Source organism: Dromiciops gliroides, chromosome 4 (assembly GCF_019393635.1).
Source record: "Dromiciops gliroides isolate mDroGli1 chromosome 4, mDroGli1.pri, whole genome shotgun sequence".
In the NCBI taxonomy this organism is placed as follows: Eukaryota; Metazoa; Chordata; class Mammalia; order Microbiotheria; family Microbiotheriidae; genus Dromiciops; species Dromiciops gliroides.
In genome coordinates, this window is record NC_057864.1 from 229,919,385 (window position 1) to 229,939,431 (window position 20,047).

At 39.7% G+C, this 20,047-nt stretch overlaps 1 protein-coding gene across 1 annotated transcript; it reads left to right on the forward strand.

Moving 5' to 3' along the window:
* Positions 1-479: 479 nt before the first annotated feature.
* Positions 480-13,459, forward strand: LOC122752565 (L-amino-acid oxidase-like). The gene is made up of 7 exons (XM_043999396.1): positions 480-498; positions 2,947-3,164; positions 3,754-3,866; positions 6,077-6,278; positions 8,051-8,119; positions 8,775-8,911; positions 12,623-13,459. The coding sequence occupies exons 1-7, from the start codon at positions 486-488 to the stop codon at positions 13,449-13,451; spliced, it is 1,581 nt and encodes a 526-aa protein (XP_043855331.1). The 5' UTR covers positions 480-485; the 3' UTR covers positions 13,452-13,459.
* The last annotated feature ends 6,588 nt before the right edge of the window (positions 13,460-20,047 follow it).

A 20,047-nucleotide genomic window follows, 5' to 3' on the forward strand; every position in this document is an offset into this window, starting at 1 on the left:
GTGAATAGCAGGGTGAACAACTGGTGAACTGATTCATATCTAGGACCTTCCAAGAAAATGGTCAATAATATCATCAGTCTCATAAAATTTGAAACCAGAAAATGGCAGAAGGTGGTGTGGAGAGAAGGGGAAGGGCTGAAAGTGCTCACTCCTGTGGGATCCTTTATCATCAGGGGTCTGAATGAGATTTCTCCTTAAAGGAGCTAACATCCTCTACCACCAAAATACTGAAAGATCCTAAAGTCTAAGTGTGGCTGTTTTCCTCCTGTCTACCTAGTACCTTCTTCCTGTTTCTCAAGTCTTGGAGGGGAATGACTGATCTAAGAGTAGGAGGAGAGATGTGTAATTAAAGAGGTGGAGGTTGGGACAGTTCAGAGGAAAGAGAGAGAAGACAATTTATTACTGGCCTTTACCCAGTCTCTCAACAGAGGGATCTGACTTGAACCATCCAAGGGGATAAGATTTTCCTCCACATCCTGAGGACCATGGAGACCTTCTGTGAGTAACCAAAGATAGAACCAGGATGAGAGTGTGATGGGAATATCTTCTTTCCTTTTTCTGCCCAGCTTTTCTCTTCCTTATTTCCTCTTCATCTCTTTTGTTCAGTGTATTACCCTCATTCAAGAGAAGTGCCCTCTTGGCCCTCAGCCTTCCAGGTATAGGATATATACTTACTGCTTTCTGGGGTTTCAATAGGCCAATTTTATACACATATCCCATTCTTCATACTTCTATCTTTCAGTGCTAAAGAGAATCCCTAACACAGAAAGATGGGATGATCTCTAAATCCAAATACAAACACTGGCAGATTAAAGCAATTTGCCAACCATGAAGGATCCTTGTCTTCAAAGAAACAAGTTAGGAGCCTCTCTTTTATCCCACTAAAAACAATTAGCCCTATTTTCTTATTAACCCTCTCCTTAGCTAAGGAAAGAATAAGAACTTGTTATTTATGCAGTTTTGGATGTAGTTGAAGAAAGTATGAGGTTAGGGAAGTCAACATCAAAGGTTCATAGACCAATTAACTTTGGTCTTGGCCTGCTACTAACCAGTTATATAACTTTGAGCTCTCTAGGTTTTACTTTCTTCATCAGTCAAGAGCTTGAACTAAATGATTTTAAATATCTCCTCTAGTATTCACTCTAAAGCACAATGCCTAGGACAGAGACTGGGTGAAAGAATGTGAGTGGTTCAATTTCCTTCTTGTCAGGATTATTGTGATAAGTAAGATCTTTGAATTGCTCAAAATCACAAACAATCCAGCACTGCAGTTTTAATTGGAGTATCACTAAAAGGCAGAGTAGTTTTCAAGAGTTTGAATTTTTCTAAGTGGAGAGGAGAGGGAAAGAATATTGCCTCTGTTCTTATTCCTTAAAGGAGGGGATTGTAGATAAATTCCAAAACTAGCATATTTCCCATGGCATATGTGTTGCTGTGTTACATGCATGCAGGTATATACACATCTGTGTACATATATATATATATATACATATATATATATACATATATATATATATATGTCTATATATGTTTTGCAGGATGAAATAGAGGAAAAGAGAGCACTAAGGAGGGAGTCCAAAGCCTCCTAATTTTAGAGGAAAAGTAGGAGAAGAATTCAGAGAAGGTATCCAAAGATGGAGAAAGAAATGAAATATTCTGGGAATAGGCCAAAAGGGTCAGGGCTAATCTCAGAGTAGAGAAGGCTTGGTAGAGATACTTCATTTCAGGTCATTAATCAATGAAGAAAACAATGAAAGGATCATAGAATTTCGAGTTGAAAGGGACCTTAGATCTAATATCCCCTTATTTTGTAGATGAGGAATTGAAGGCCAGAGGAGGGAAGTCACACAGGTAGTAGTAGTAGTAGAGCCAAGATTCATATCCAAGTATTTTGACTCCTAATTCAGTGTTCATTTCAGAATATTATGCTTCTATTTCCATCTCCTTTCCCCCAACAGATTATAAAAATTATAGTTATAGGGTCTATAATGTGTGTGTATATATATATATATATATATATGGATATATATGTGGAGATAGTATGTATATCCATGTATTTTAAAATGCATGTATATCCTGATATATCCCTAGCACTCAGCATAGTGTCCTACATGGAGCTTATTCTTAATTTTCATAAAAGACTGAATGAAGTTAAAAACCCAGGAATCAGAACAAGACCTAGAAGCCTGCAGAAAGCCATTCTTAGTGATCTAGGCAAACCCTAATTCAAAGTAAAAGTAACATGATGAGCCTCCAGTCTGAAGTAAAGAATGGAAGATTTGAACAATCATCCCACCTGCTAGCCTTAGAAGAATCTCCTTAATAGAACCAGATTACAAGGTTATTCCTTTATCCCTCATTTAAAAAGAGAGAAATAGGCAAGAGGAAATAGGCATCATCTACAGCAGGAAAAATTGAAGTTAGATGTTAAGATGGTCTTCATATGGATTGGGATGAAGAGGCAATGAAATGATATCTTGAAAGAATTTGGGGCATGGCTAATGAAAGTGGGGTGGAATAAAATCTTGCTCTAAAGTAAAAAGGATGAGTCTTCCAATCTATCTTTAAGACCTCAATGTCCTTAATGGATCTAGAGACAGGAGTCCTAGTTGTGTAACTGTGGGAAGTCACTTAGATACTCTGTGCTTCATTTTCTTTATCTCTGAAAATAGAGATAATTATGAATAAATGAAAAAGCATTTATTAAGCACTTACCATGTGTGAATTGCTGTACTAACTACTAAGTTACTTTCCTTCTAGGGTTGTTGTGAGGAAAGCACTTTGTAGAGCTTAAAACATTATATAAATGTAAGCTATGATTTTTTAAAATTGTTGATAGTTCTGGGGTTCTCCCTACCCCAGACTGGTGATATGTCTGTTATCCCAATTATCTCTAGTATTTTAGCTATTCTTCTGACCCTAGTCTTTCTCTCCTATCAATCCTAGTGAAACTGTTCCTCATGACTGTGGTACTGCTGAACCCCCAATCCCAGGCTTTTAATAGTGAGCTGGTGAAATGCTTTGATGACCCCCAGTATGAAGACCTGCTTGGGCTATTGCGGAATGGACTGGGAGCACCCACTGAGAAGAAGAGTGTGGTAGTGATTGGAGGTGGCATGGCTGGGCTCACTGCTGCCAAAGTCCTACAGGATGCTGGTCACCAGGTACAAGAGCTGGGGATGCCAGAATTCTGGGCCCAGAATTTCAGACTTAAGACAAAGGGGAATAAGAAAGGGAAGGCAGTGGGAAATGTCGTTCAGTCATTTCAGTCATGCCTGACTCTTCATGACCCCATTTAGGGTTTTCTTTGCAAAGATACTGGAGTGGTTTATTTCTTTCTCCAGATCACTTTATAGATGAGGAAATTGAGGCAAACAGGGTTAAGTGACTTGCCCAGGATCACACAGCTGGTAAATATCTGAGGCAAGATTTAAACTCAAGAAGTCTTCCTGACTCCAGACCCTGCTCTATCTTCTGTACCACCTAGCTGCCCCAACAACAACAACAAAGAAATCAAGAAAATATGAAGGAGAGGAGAGTGGACTGGGTAGATGTTTAGATCCTTGAGTCTTTAATCTCAAACCTAGTAAGAGAAAGAGGTCTAAACTGGAAAGGAGCTAGTGCCTATAACTGGGATCTGGAAAAAGAGAGAAGTATGATCAGGATGAGATCTAAGGGGTTTGGTAATTGTGTGGGGATAGGACTTAAGGGGAAACCTGATTCACTAAGGTTGGGCAGAATATATCTTTCTAGGTTACTGTGCTAGAGGCCTCTGGACGAGTAGGTGGGAGAATTGAGACTCACCGAGTGCCTGGAGCAGAGTGGTATGCTGAACTTGGTGCCATGCGGATCCCTGCCAACCACATGTAAGCAAGCAATTATTGTAATTGATTTCCTAATTTGGCATCCTTCATCTAGTCTATCCCCAGTGTCCCCTCCTGAACCCATCCTTTCTTTACACAGCTGCCAAACTTATGGTCCCAAAACATAGATCTGATTATGTCATTTCCCTGATCAAGAAGTTCAATGACTCCCTATTACCTTTAGGATAAAATACAAATGCCTCTTTTTGCATTTAAAGTTCTTCATAATCTACTCCAATCTATCTCTTCAGACTCATTATACATTACTCCCCCTCTCTTCACTCTGTTTTCCAGCCAAACTGATTTATTTGTTGTTCTATATATATACAACATTTAGTCTTCCCTCTCTGTGCTTTGTATAGTCTGTCCCTAAGGCCTGAAATACTGAACCCTTGGTTCCCTTCAAGACTCAGCTCAAGTGCCACCTCCTTCAAAAATCCTTGCCTAATTTCTCCAGGTGTTAATTAGTCAGTCAGTCAACAAGCATTTATTAAGCTCTTACTCTGTGCCAAGCACTGGGATACAAAGAAAAGACAAAAACAGAATCTGTCCTCCAGGAATTCACATTTTAATGAGGAAGACAACAAGCAAATAACTATGTACAGTGTGTATGTGTATGTATGTATATATGTGTGTATGTATGTAAATATGTTTGTGTATGTATATATAGTATAACTATATATGGTATACCTAAATGTTGTTAGCATTCTACCCCCAATCCCCTACATAAATTACTTTGTATCTGTTTCATATTTGGAGAAATAATAGTATGATAGAGAGGTGGTCATGGAATAAGCAGGAATGGAACTCAAGTTCCATCTCTGACAACACACTAGCCACATGTGTAAACAAATTACTTTACCCCTCAATGCCTCAGGCACATCTTTAAAGTTGTATGTTGCAGAACTATTACAGATCCGCATTCACAGAGGTAGTTTCCTCACCAGGACCTCTCTACACCAAAAACATCACAGGTCCAAACAAAATATTTTGTATTTGCTGATCTGCACATGCTACTTTTCCCCAATAGGATGTAAATTCCATGAGGACTGGGAGTAGGGTCATTTTTGTCTTTGTATTCCCTGAATGTAGCACAGTGCCTAGTATCTAGTAGGTATTTAATAAATCCTTGTTCAATTGAATTGAAGATCCTAGAGATGACAAGGGCAAGGCTCAGGAGTAGGAAGGAAGGAAGAGAGAGCTAGATAGTATAAGGAAGAAGATAATAACAGAAAAAAAAGTCAGAGGATAAGATTTAAGGCCTGAACTATAGAGGAAGCATTTATTAAATGCCTACTATATACTAGGCACTATGCTAAGTGCTTTACAAATATTATCTTATTTGAATAATTGCTCACCAACTACATGATATATGGAAAGAGCCCCAGACTAAGAGCCAAGAGGTCTGTATTCGAATGCTGGATCTGTCCAAATGCATAGAATGATGATGACAAATCAAGACTTCCTACCTCTTAGTTTCAATTTCCTCATCTATAAAATGAGGGATTGGAATGAATGCTCTCTAAAACGCAATCCATCCAATTCTGAAATTCTATTGTCAGTGCCAGTGAATGCAAAAATATCAACTGGAAAGTCTAAAGCCTGCTCCAAGTAAAAGATGACATCGTTCAGTTCCCTGATGAGAGGAGCCAAAAAGAAAGAAAGAAACAAACAAACAAACATTTGCAGCAAGGAAGGATGAGTGCTCTGAAAGACCTTTCTAGTAACTTGATAGATTCTGGGATGGGGAAAATGGAGGCTGGACCATCTGTCTTCCTAAGGAATGATCATAAGATATACACTGATCTGTGTGGATTAAGGTGGTGAGGTGCAGCTTCTGTATGGAAGCAGGAAAATGGAAGATAAAATCTCCAAGTAAGGAAACTTGATGTTCTGAAAAATACTTCCCCAAACCAAATTTTCTCCACCAAACACATATACACACACACCCCATTCCTCCAAAGAGAACTGAATTTTTCTATTTGAAGTGCTAAAAAACTCAAATACATAAAACATGATCACAATTATACTCATGGCAAGTAGCCAGCTCTTCAATAGCCATTAGCCAATAGCCATTTCAATAGCCATAAAAAAATGAAAAGTGAATTGGGGGTAGGAATAATGAGCAAAGGGAGCTATGGTGCATAGCATAAATTTCCTACTTTCTTCCTGAATCTTTCTTCATGAACTCCTCTGACCTCTGCTCCTGCCAGGTTTTCTCGTGAACTCATCCGTCAATTTGGGTTGAAGCTGAATGAGTTCTCCAGATATGATGACCGAACATGGGTCCTCATCAATGGGGTGCGTCGACGGACTGGGGAGGTACAAGCCAATCCTGGCCTCCTTGGCTACCCTGTCCGGTCAGATGAAAGGGGGAAAACAGCTGACAAATTGTTTGATGAGTCCCTAAGGAAGGTAAGTCTTAGACAGGGATAGAGTTGGGACATCCTATGTTAAGCATGCTAAGCAAATCCCCAGGAGGCCCATCCACAGAGTCTCCAAAACTCAGGCTACTGCTGTTTCTAAAAAGTGCAAGCTTTCCCCCCTCCCTGTATATCTTTCTGGTGACAGTCCAAACTTCTTCAGCATTTGCTCATTATATCTATTGTTATGCTTAGCAATGGACACAGTGAAGAGATATGAATTAATAAATGAGTGAAAATTCTAAACATTTACTACCAGCTGTGTTGGAACACACCTATAATCCCTATTCCTGGGAGGCCGAGGCTCTTGAACTTGAAACTATAAGACTAAAGCCAATTAAGTATCTATACTGTGCCTGGCATCAATATACTGAGTTCCTAAGAATGGAGACTACCAGATTGTTTAAAGAGGGGTGAATCAGCACAGGTCAGAAACAGAACAGATCAGACTTTCTGTGCTGATCAGCAGTGAGATTAGCTACTGAATGGTTGCTGTACTTAAGCCTGGGTGAGATGGGCAGACCTAGTCTTAAAAAAAAAAAAAAAGTTGGGGGGTGGCTAGGTGGCGCAGATAAAGCACCGGCCCTGGATTCAGGAGGACCTGAATTCAAATCTGACCTCAGACACTTGACACTTACTAGCTGTGTGACCCTGGGCAAGTTACTTAACCCCCATTGCCCCACAAAAAAAAAAAAAAGCACAATGCAATAAACATTAGGGATAAAATCTTTTTTAAAAAGCTGATGGATTGGAATGAATGCTCTCTAAAATGCAATGCAAGGGGCAGCTAGGTGGCACAGTGGATAGAGCACCAGCCCTGGAGTCAGGAGAACCTGAGTTCAAATCCGGCCTCTCACACTTGACACTTACTAGCTGTGTGACCCTGGGCAAGTCACTTAACTCCAATTGCCTTACCAAAAAAGAAAGAAAGAAAGAAAGAAAGAAAGAAAGAAAGAAAGAAAGAAAGAAAGAAAGAAAGAAAGAAAGAAAGAAAGAAAGAAAGAAAGAAAGAAAGAAAGAAAGAAAGAAAGAAAATGCAATCCATCTAATTTGGAAATTGTATTCCATTTCCAATTGATTGGTTTCTTGCTTTTAGGGAACTTACACTGGGAATTGAAAGACAACAAACAGGAGGTTTCAGCTTCTAGACAGAAAGAAGACCTGGAGGTCCTAAGGGTTTAGTAGCAAGGGCCAGGAGACCTTAAGAGGAATCAGTGTCTGCCCTACAATATGGGGTGCCTGGAGGGGAGTGGTCTACCACCAATGGGAATTGAGGAGTATGCCTAAAGATACAAGAAGGTCTCCCTCTCAGGGAATTTATAATCTCTTATGGGGGAGAAAAAGGTCCTTTCCCCTTTTCAGGTCATTTCCTGTCTAATGGGACAGTCTCTACCTAAATTTAGGGAGCTTCCTGGCTGATAAGGAACCATCTGTAACCCAATTATTTCCTTCACCCATATGTACTTATGTGGCTACCCAATAGTCCAACTTTTAAAATCACCTTCCTCATAGAGTATTCCATATAATTCTGATGATATCACCATACTACAGCTAGCCCAAGGATAGTGGGAAATGAAACCCTAAGGGTCCCATACACAGATTACACAAAACAAATGCACTGACAAAACAAGCCTATGAATGCTGAGGGAAGAGTTAGTAGGAATGGAGGTATGTGAAAGTGAATAAGAAATATGGGAGTAAATCATGAGAAAAGTAAGAATTTCCTTCTCAACATTTTTATCCTCCCCTTCTTCTCTGCCTCAGGTGGTAGAAGAGCTGAAAAAGAGCAACTGCAGCCAAATACTAGAAAAGTATGACTCCTTCTCCACTAAGGTCAGTCTTTTGGTATCACTTAGCCCTATCAACCCTCCTACCCTCCTCCTGCCACCCACAAAAATTGAGAAGTGATTACAGTTAATCAGATTTATCAGACTAGCACTAATCCCTACTAAGGTGGAATAATAGTAGTTGTACATCAATAATTCAGTGTAGTAAATCATATATATATATACAGCACTTTAAGGTTTACAAAATGCTTCCCTTATGACAACCCAGTTAAGGAGGTTGCACAAATATTTTTATCTCCATTTTTACAGGCTCTGACAAGTCACATGACTTGCCCACCGCTGTACAGTTATCATGGCTATCCCAGCCACACAGTGTGTTCAGAGCTGGAATTCAACCTCAGATTTCCTTTCTAAATCCAGACCTTTTAAACCTCCACACTTTGTCTCTCTTCTGTGGGAGTGAGGAGACCTTAGGACCCTGGAATCATTGCAGATCAGAAGTGTCCTGGCCTGACCTGGTCTGGATCTATCCATGCTACCTGGATTCTCTGGAGGCTCTGTCTTTCCAATTCAGACTCTTTTCCTCCCTGAGTGTCCTACCCAGGATTAGGGAGATAGGTACTATAGTCTCTCAGGAAACAAAGATTTTTTTTTTTCAAACTGATTTTCTTTTCTTTTTTTTTCCCCCTCTGCCATGGCAGGAATATTTGATTAAGGTGGGAAATCTGAGCCGGGGTGCAGTGCAGATGATTGGAGATCTCATGAATGCTGATGCCGGTTACTATGAAGCCTTCACTGAGACCTTAAGAGGAGCTATTTTCTTCTTCCAGAATCCTCGGTGAGCTAGAGAGGTGGAGAGGGAGGAGAAACAGGAGAAGCATGGGAATCTTTCATTCACCTAAATGTAAATAGCCACAAAACTAGGTAAAATGACAAGGGTTAGAAGTTATCTATGAAGCAATGGCCCTAAAGTACATTAGGTAGTAGGTCAAATGGTACCTATGCAGCAAGACCTAATGCTATGCTGTCCTGGAACGATGCATGGAAGTCAGCACAGTGGAGTGGGGAGAGCACTGGACTTGGAGTCATGAACCCAGGTTCAAATCTTGGTTTTGTCATTTGCTCCCATGTGACCTTGGGCAAGTAATCTCATTCCTCTGGGCTTCAATTTCCCAACTGCAAAATGAGGAAGCTGGATTAGATGAGCTCTACATTTCCTTCCAATTCTGAATCTATTGGTCTATATGATCCCACGATCTTGGAAGGACTCTGGCTGTGTGCTGCAAGGAGATTTGCTGTCTCTGAGCAAGGGGAGAGAAAAAACAAGAAGAAGAAGAAGAAGAAGAAGAAGAAGAAGAAGAAGAAGAAGAAGAAGAAGAGGAGGAGGAGGAAGAGGAAGAAGAGGGCGGCTTAACTGGCAGTGGGGAAAGGTGGTATTCGTGTACACATTGCAAGCTGGAGGAAATTTTAGTATGTGGTGGTGTTTTGTTTTTTTTATCCCTACTCTGATGGCTGCTCTCCTGGCATGAAATTGATTTATTGTGGCTTCTCAAGGGCTATAGCAATTGAGCTGAATCTTATGCAGAGGATCCCAAGCTGGAAAATGTTTGGGAATGAGTCCCAGGACTATTCATCTGTGGTCCATGGACCAGCCCAGATAAGTGTGCAGAGGCTCATGACCATAAGGTTAGCCATCATGTAATAAATTATATATGCATGGTGGGTGAAAAGAACAAGGTGAAAATAGCCCATTCTTCTGTGAATGACTCATATAGAACACTTTTGTCTTTATATTTACCCTCCCATTGATAGATCTTGAAGGACCAAACAATCTTCCCAATGCATACCAGGTAGGATCAAAGCATCAAGACCTAATCAGGATCTTAGAAATCATCTACTTACAGGTTCATTTTACAAATAAGGGCCAGACAAATTCTGTAAATTGTCCAAATACTATTTATCAGAATGGAAAAACAGCAAAAGTAGAATTAGAACCAACATCACCAAACTCCAGATCCATTGTTCTTTCTACTAAACTTTACTACTTCTAAATTAGGGGTGCTTAACCTAGAATCTGTGAACTCTTTAAAAATATATATTTTGAGAACTGTATTTTAATATAATGAGTTTTCTTTGTAGGGTCAGATTTCAACAGATTCAACAGATTCAATTTCAACAGAAATGAGATTTAAACTCATGCCTTCATATCTCAGAACCCAGACATATTTTCCTTATTTTTCCTTGTTTTTCAAATATGGAAAAGAATAACTGTAAATTGTGTGTCAGCCCAGTCAGTCAGATGTTGGCATCCAAAATGCTAACACCCGCATGTCATCAGACCACAAAGTTGTAAAAGAGTAGGCAACCTGCAGGTCTTAGGACCTCATGCTGAGTTTTATGTGCAAACCTTAATGCAGTGTAAAGGGCAGCTAGGTGGTGCAGTGGATAAAGTACCGGCTCTGGATTCAGGAGTACCTGAGTTCAAATCCGACCCTTGACACTTACTAGCTGTGTGACCCTGGGCACGTTACTTAACCCTCATTGCCCTGCAAAAAAAAACCCCAAACTATAATTACAAGTAACATATCCTTTGAAAGACCAACAAAAGATATTGCTATATTGAGACACACAAGGATGCTGACCAGCTAGTAATAAAGTCATTTTCATATCAAGACAGTTTAAGTATTTAGATCTTAAAAATAATATCAAGATCATCTGTCAATTATTTTCATGAATTCATGATACTACCATGATTAGGCAAAACTAGGAAATTACCAGAGAGGCAAATTTCAACTGAATAAAAAGAAGAATTTTCCTACGAGTAGGGTTGTTTTCAAAAAACGGAAAGGGCTCCCTTTCAAGCTGGTGAGCTCCCTGTTGTTGTTGGTATTCAAACAACACCTGACTAACAACCTGTTGAGACCATATAATAGTGGGAAGCTAATATCCAATGTCCTTTACAATTCAAAATCTCTAAGAATCTGTAATTCTTATTCTATTGATTAAAAAATTCTTCTCTGCAATTTCAAATTGCATCAAAAGCTTATGATCTAGTAAAAAAAAAAAAAGACTGATGCATATATGTGATAATCCAGCAACTAATCCACATTCTCCAAAGTCTAAAACAAATCAGATGGTAGACTCCAAAGAAATGGAAAACAATCTACCTTGCCTTCCATTTGATCTGCTGGAATAGTGTTCAGGAGCTCAATCTGTTTCATCTCTCTTCTAATCCCACAACAGGGCCTCTTGAAGAGGAAGGTACTCTTGAGTATCTAGGTTAGTGATTTCCAATTCCAGTTGTGTAATATCCCCAATTACCAGAATGAAATATTGAGTAAAATCAGTTTTACTGTTTTTTAAAAGGCTATTTTTATGGTGACTTTTTATTGCTTGAAAATTACTTAAAACTAAAAAAATTATTATGAATATATTTGCCAAAAAGAAAAGATTACTATCCTGCAAAATAGAAAACTCTAGCACACATACAGGAATTGATGATATTACATATAATTAGATATGTTGGTTTTAAAGGTGTCAATATAGCCTTTGTTTGAGGGTATTTTAAGCTATGATAGAAGTTTCTTTTCCTGAAATTTTTATTTGCAAAAGTTATTTTGTTCACATTTTGGAGGTCCCATTTTATTTTTGTTTGTTTGTTTCCACTGGTTCAGTATACCTCCCCTGTGCCTTTAGTGACCCAACATATTATTGGTATTCAGCAAATTAATTAATATGCCAATGTCAGGAAAATAGTTTTGAGTTCTCATTTATAAGCTTTTTAGTACTGCACCATTTTGTATCTAAAATGTGGATAAAGTATTATGTTTATATATAAATTGATATTTTATTAGAGGTTGTAATCTGATTAAAATATGACTTTTAGTATCAATATAAAAGAAAATTACAATTTCTCCAGATTCTAGGAAAAAAACCTAATAGATTTTAAACTGTTTACAAATGTCCTACCAAAACATTTACTGAATTTTAGAATCTTTTCTATCTTTGCCTAATGTGTAGCTTGTCCAAAAAAAAGGTACAGTCACCTCATTTTGTGTACTCGATCTTCATCTTTCCTCAGTAAGACATCAAAAATAAGTATCATGATGTTTTTGTTCAAGTTTTCTGTATTATTCAATAAAGATAGTACTGTGAGAGTAAAAAAATTCAGTTTTAACTTCAATATTTTTAAAATAAGCCATGAGGAAGTATGTAGAAAAGAAAAGGAACAAGGTAGTGATCCCTAACTGGTTGGTAGTAGATGTATGAAGACCCCAAATCTTTGTTACCATAAACTGGCAGGCTAACCTGGTACCAAAGCAGCAAAGGGCCTATGAATACACACACACACACACACACACACACACACACACACACACACACACACACACACACATACTCGCCTAGGACAATTGCTCCACTTTTCCATTTGCTAGGGACTGCTTTGTCATTTGCAAGTACCCAGCCCCTCAAGAGGACCTAGTCTAAGAATAAATCTATATTTGCCTCATTCTTTGATTGACCATCTCACTGTGCTTCCTCCTTTTAGGTTTGAGGAAATTATTGGTGGCTTTGACTTGCTCCCCAAGGCCTTACATGACTCTCTCATCCCTGGCACTGTCCACCTCCATTCACAAGCAGAGGAAGTAGTAAGGGATGGGGACTTCATTCATGTTGTCCATCAGACACCTGACCCACTTCAGCCTCGTACACGCTTGACTGCAGACTATGCCATTGTGGCCACAACAGCCAAGGCTGCCCGCCTCCTCCACTTCCAGCCACCTCTGTCTCCAGACAAAGATGATGCCCTGCGCTCAATCCACTACAACAGTGCCACCAAGGTGATCCTGGCCTGCACCAAGCGCTTCTGGGAGCAGGATGGTATTTATGGTGGGAAGTCCACAACAGACCGCCCCTCTCGATTTATCTACTACCCCAATCATGACTTCCCCAATGGAACAGGTGTTATTTTGGCCTCCTACACCCTAGATGATGACTCTACCTTCTTTGCTGCCATGGATCAAAAGCGGGTAGTGGAGGTAGTGTTAGAAGATCTGGCTGCTGTTCACAATCGTCCCAAGGAAGAGCTTCGGGCTTTTTGCCCCTACTCTATGGTCAAGCGCTGGAGTCAAGACCCCTATTCCATGGGCTGCTTTGCCTTCTTTACTCCCTACCAGTATGTGGACTATTCCCAAGAGCTCTTCAAACCTGAAGGGAGGATATACTTTGCAGGAGAGCACACCACTCTTCCTCATGGTTGGATTGATACAGCCATCAAGTCTGGACTCCGGGCAGCCCAGAGCATCCAAGACGCTGTGGGATTATTGAAACAGGACAAGGAAGCCAGGAAGGAGGCTAGGTCTAAGAGCGAGTTGTAATCATTGGAAAAGCACTTATATATTCATGATAGTATATTATAGTGAAAAGAACCTTTACTTCAAATCAAGAAAGGCTTGGTTTAAATCTTGTCTCTGGCACATGTTAGCTATTTGACCATAGGCAAGTCATTTAACTTCAACACTTCCTCAGTTTTCTTATCTGTAAAATGGAGATAATGATGCCCATTGGTTGATACCAACCTCATAGGATTATTATGATGATCATATGAAATAATGTCTGCAAATGTGCTTCTGAAAATGTTAAAAGACATTCCTGATCTGCCATCAGTAGGCTACACATGTTCTTGGCTTATTTCTTAGTCATGGGCATGGGTTAAAGAGACCTACCTACAATTTGTCTCTCCTTTGACACACTGATTTGTGAGATAAATGCTTGGGTGATGTCTTCAGCTAAGGAACAAAGAACAGAGAAAAATCAAGTGGACATCAAACCCCAAACTTTGTTCTTAGAAGCTCTATATTGTGACCAACTGAGCTAATTAGCCCAGTAACTAGCATTTTAAACAAAGACATAGCATTGTAGTTCATTAATCACATTTAAATGTCAGCTGGTACAAAATATGTATTCTAAGGAGAGGACCAATGGGCCTAATATTAGCATTTATTAGCCAATAAATTACATTTGCAATTAACACAATAAATCATTAACCAAATTTAAATCTGCTCATTAGACAGCACAATATGAATTCTAAAAACTAGAAGACTTACTGTTTTTCTTAGAGTTATAGGCCTGCCTTGTCTAACCTCATATCCTTCCCTTAATATGGGCCTTACTATAGTCATCCTGCCTCTCACATCTTGATTCTTCAGCAACTTTTCTTTCCATGTTGTGGTCCTGAAAGATGGAAGAACCAAGAAAATAAACAGGAACAAGTCGATGGTGTTTTGGGAGGTGGAGGCAACCTTGAGTTGGAGTCATTCTTAGCAACCCAATTTTAATTGTAACATTAATTAGTCCCTCTGGGGACATGAAAAGGTGGACAAGAGGGGATAAAGAAGGATGGGATCTGGAGTGGCTGGTAGTCTTGACCAGGGTTTCTTAGTTTTTCCACTCACAACCCCTTTTTTCCAGAGAAATTTTTACACAACCCCAGGTATATAGGTATATAAAATAGATATAAGTAATCTTTTACTGTTGTCAATTTTTTTGCAACCCCCATATTCAGTGATGAAATCCTGTATGGGCTTTGGTCTAGCCAACTTGAAGAGGGCATTCATTTCACAACTACTGTCTAAACCTCTAGATTTGTTGACATATGTGAGTTGTCATTCTTTTCCACCTTTTGGGGCAGTGCTCAAGCAGTTCCCACCACAGACATACTCTCTCCCTCTAATCTGTTAAATCCTTATAACCAGAAGCAGGTTCAGGAGACCACAGTTTACAACTTTTAAGATATCAGCATCTCGAAGTAGCTGTTTTATAGTGTTTTTTCTTCTTTCCTCAATCTACCTATATCAGCTTTTCTCCCTTGTCACTCAGGAGAGAACTTTTCATACCTATTTGAAAAAATTAAGACTAATCATGGGGAGCTCCCTCTCTTCCCCAGTTTCACACTTCAAATCATCTTAAAATCACCAGTCTCACCAGTCTCAGTAGTTTAGATGGCCTTTCTTCTTCTTCTTCTTCTTCTTCTTCTTCTTCTTCTTCTTCTTCTTCTTCTTCTTCTTCTTCTTCTTCTTCTTCTTCTTCTTCTTCTTCTCCTTCTCCTTCTCCTTCTCCTTCTCCTTCTTCTCCTCCTTTTTTTTTTTGTGGGGCAATGAGGGTTAAGTGACTTACCGAGGGTTACACAGCTAGTAAGTGTCAAGTGTCTGAGGCCAGATTTGAACCCAGGTCCTCCTGAATCCAGGGCTGGTGCTTTATCAGTGGATATCACCTAGCTGCCCCAGATGGCCTTTCTTCTTGCCCTCTTATTTCTGCCGCTAATCGCATCCCCTTCTGGCTCCTCTGTCAATTTGTTGCTTTGACTACCCCCCTTTCTCTCCATAATTTTCCCTAAGTTTCAACCTCTCCCTCTCCCGTTCAGATATCCCTGTCCTTAGAAAATTTCATCCTGACATCTTTTCAGTTATCCTATATATTTCTCTTTTGCAAGCAGACACCTAGAAAAAGCTTTCTATAGTTACTTCACTCTCAATTCACTTCACCTTTGCAATGACTCCTACACTATTCAACTAAAGCTGCTCTTTTGAACTTCACTGATTATTTTGTAATTGTAAAATACCTAGGGTACCCCCTTTTCACCTGTAGGGCCCATAGAATAGCTACCCCAGGAAAGTTGCTATTGCTCAAAACCAAAATTCCCTATACCCCCAGAGAAGCCTTTAATTTTTTTCTCTAGTTAACCAAAAAGGCGTTACAAAGCAAAGGTATTTGATGCCTTTAGAGGCAGCTGGATGGCCAAGTGATCTCAAATAAAGAAGACCTGAGTTGACATATGATACTGAGCAAGTCACTTAACCCCTGCCTCAGTTTCCTCATTTGTAAAATGAGGATAATAATAGCATCTACCTCCAAGGGTTATTGTGAAGATAAAATGAGATATTTGTAAGGCTCTTTGTAACCTTAAAGCACTAGTAAATGCTACTACTTAATATTAGTAGTATTATAATATAATGTAATATAATATTGTGTAATAATCAATCAATAATATGGTAGCATAGTATGGTTTAATACAGTATTATTATAGTAAAGTAAGAAAAATTGCAATGAGACATTCCTCCTATAAATCCAGGGCATATTCTACCACAAATGCACACATATAACATCAGTGGGAAGAGTGGGCATAAGGATCATGCATAGAAGCATACACTTAGGGAACATATGTGCCTAAGACTCACATGTAGAAGGAAAATTCACACTTCTTCAGGACTACTAATATCTTCTTTCTGCTCCCATTGAGCTTATTCCCACTGGGCATATTGCTAGTTATTTGGTGACACAATTTTTACTGGATTTCATCTCTTTAGGACCACTTTTAGACCTTTTCAGTTCCAATCTGCTAGGGCATGGTATCTAGGACCTCTTCCTGTTAAGAGCAGATTGACTTTTCTTTAGTGATAGCCAACACACTCAGCTAACAAAAGCTTGTCACTATGACTCTGGGTTAGGGTTCAGGGTTGGGTTTTTTTGTTTGTTTTGTTTTCTGTTTTACCATTAGATCTGGATTGAAAACAGAGCCACTTGTTATAGATAATTATCTGTCAGGAGCAAAACCATGTTGCTTTGGTGCCATATTTTAGCTAGAAAAAAAAAAACAAAAACAAAAAAAACTATCTCCATAAATTGTCTTTCTTACTATTACCAATGGTTAGCACAGTAAGCACTTAATGTCTATTGACAGACTGCCAAACTGTGCCAAATCCAATGTAATTTTCTCAGTCTTCACCCATCATAATTTCTGTAGCCTTTGATACTATTGACATACATACAACCCTCCTCCCCCATTCCCCTCTTCCATTCTGAATATTCTCTGGGTTTTTATGCTGCTATGTTTTTCTTCCAATCTGCCTTACCTTTCCTTTTCCATTATCCTGTGATAAATCATTGTCCATGTCTTGCCCTCTATGTATGGACATACCCCAGGGCTCTGTCCTCTCTGTCTTATATTCCTTTCTCTACTTTGTTTCTTGGCCATCTCATCAGCTCCTATGATCTATCATCTCCATGTAGTTAACTCCCAGATTTACATATCTAGCCTGACTATATATTTAACCCAACCCCACAACCAAAAAACTCAGTCGTTTTCCTTTTCCCTTTACATTCTCCCTAGGCAATCTCAATTACGGTACTTCTATTGTTGTCATCTATTGTCTGTAAGAAAACGGTTCCCAAACCTCCTTTTCCAAATCTTCCTGTTGAGTTTCAGACTAACAGTTCCATTTGCCTGATAAACATTTCTATTGGTGATGTGGGATGGAATTTGGGGTCAAATTGATCATGAGTCATCCCAAAAGAATCACAAGACTCAGTGACTTAGTTTACCAAGTTTTATTGCAATACTGTGAGTGACCACAGGGAGAGAACCAGAATAGTGGAAAGGTAACTCTCAAATAAGGAAAGGAAAGACAGTTATATTTATAGTAGTATGGATAAATTGATTATTAGTCTCATTATAATAATCTCCACCTTGGGGAGATACAGGGGAGGGCCTGTTCTTCTCATTATGATATTGTCCACCTTGGGGAGGTACAGGGGAGGGCTTATCCTAATTTGGAGTTCCTGGGGTCCTAAGCCAACCCCTGAGGCGGGTACCTTTTTCAGTGGAGGTGTGTTTTGGGGGTTTACACGTCATAAGGTGAATCTGGGGACAAATTTGGCCTTTTCTATGCATGTCTCTATCTGATTCCCATGGCTGGTTTCAAAATATCTCCATTTTTCAAGAGAATTTCTATAGCCTTGTCTTATGTCTTATTGTTATTTGACTTGACCCTTTATGGTCCCGTTATGGGTACTGATTTCTGTGGGTAAGAGAACCTAGCATTTTGACTTGTAAATTATCCATTAACTGGAATCTGAATCCCTTTTAGAGCCAATATCTGAGTTAAAGCTTGGATCTTAGGTTTTTCTATTAACCCCTTTTTGCCTCCTACATCACTGGCACTTCAAACTCAACATTTTCAAAACTGAACTTCTTTCCCCCTAGTTGTACTCCTCTTGATTTCCCTGTTTCTGTTAATAGAACCACCTTTTTTCTAACCTCCTATTGCCTATAATTCTTCTCCCACATCTCTTCTTACCTAGACTTCTCATCAATTCTCAAGTTTTATCACTTCAACCTAAAAAATAGTTTTCATATCTGTGAGGGAAAAACATCCTCTTCTCAATAATTCTCAGGAACTCAACAGGAATGTGACAAAGGCTCTTTATTTCCTTCTCATGAGGAGGCACCCTAGTGTGCAGCTAGTGGGTGCCAAGAAAGGGGGCTCGAAGGCCCTGTTTTATACTAGTCCCTAACATGAATGGGCTCTCCCCTTTTTCATCACTGGTCCGATTATTCAAGGGTTACAATCTATGAGCAAAAACTAGCTAATCGGAAAGCGGTATTCCCACCCCTCTTCCTTGTATGGGCATAAATCAGGAGTGGACCTTATGGAGACCAGGGCTCCTTGAACCATGTGATTTTGTTAACCTGAGGGGGAAGAAGGGATCTGAGACCTTTGTCCTACAAACAGGTCAGGAGGAGTATGACCGACTGTTATATTCACATTGAGAGGAGACAACTACCCATTTTCTCACAACATCCAACCCTCTTTTACATTTCCATATCATCTTAGTTCGTGCTTCCAGTAGCTCTCTCAGGGACCACCATCTTTCACATCACTTCCAGGTTTAATCATCCTAAAGTACCACTCTGATCAGCAGTCCACTGCTGAAAAACTATCAATGGCTCCCCACTGCCTGATGAATAAAGTCCAAACTCCTTACTTTTGTGAAGGGATTTGAATATCTAACTTTTTGGTTTTAACTTACACTTCTGTAGTTTACCATTTGCCATTTTCATAACACCTGGTCTCACTCAGATTTTGCTCACTGGTATATGGCCTATAGCATGCTGGATTAGTAGCCAGAAGCCGGCTCCATTATTTGACTGTGACCTTGGGCAAGTAACCTAACTGCTCTGAATCTGTTTCCTCATCTGAATGGAATGAATGAATGAATGGGGATAATAATATTCTTATCTGCCTTACTGGGCTGTTGTTGGTGGTGGTTGGGGGTGGGCGGTGGGGTTGGGGGGAGGGGGGGTGAGATCATAATTTTAGAGCTGGAAGGGATTTTAGAGATTATCTAATCCAATCTCCTCATTTTCAGAGTCCCCTCCAACTTCTGTCACCGTTCTTTCCATTGTACCATACACTGCTTTGTATAACCAAAAAGCCAAGCCAAAAAGTCAACAAGCATTTTCTGATTGCCTGTGTTCCAAGAGCTGGAAATACAGAAAAAGACAAAAATAGCCCCTGCCTTCAGGGAGCTCACAATATGGGGGCGTGAGTGGGGGTAGAAGACTACTTGCAAACAACAGTATCTCACAGGGAAGACTTTCATTGAGTCCATACAAGGCCACATGAATGTTGGCTACTTGTTGCTGTTGTGTGATCTCCCCTCTAGGTGTCACTGTGAAGAGTTACAATTCAGCCTGGCTACAGCTGAGTTGAATGAGTAGTGCAAGTTACCCGCTGAAAGTCTAGTGGTACGGTCTCCTCGGCACTTCCATTACTCTGTTTCGATCGTTACCGGATATCGAGGCGATCCTCTCGCAGCCGTTTGTATTTCGGCGCTTCCCATCGCTAGTCCTACAGTCCAGCTCATTGGTTATAAATTTGAAATAGGTCAAAAGGCAAAGCATAAAGAAAAGGAATGGAAAAAATTGGGAAGGGCCGGAGAGAGAGGGGGTGAGCCCCGAGACACAAACCTTTATGATGGGAGAGCGCGGAATGAGAGACAGCTGAAACACAGGCGAGGGGAAAAGATCACTATTGTTGGTTACAGCTTTTAATTTTAAAAAATTATAATAAAAATCTCTACAGGATATTTACATACCACCGGTAGAAGTGAGGAGGGGAAAAAAAAAATCGTG

What these genes read in the sequence shown, in the direction of transcription:
- LOC122752565 (XM_043999396.1), top strand. An exon ending in TACAGGATGCTGGTCACCAG is followed by an intron (nt 3,165 to 3,753) that starts GTACAAGAGCTG and finishes ATATCTTTCTAG; the next exon opens with GTTACTGTGCTAGAGGCCTC. An exon ending in ATGACTCCTTCTCCACTAAG is followed by an intron (nt 8,120 to 8,774) that starts GTCAGTCTTTTG and finishes CTGCCATGGCAG; the next exon opens with GAATATTTGATTAAGGTGGG.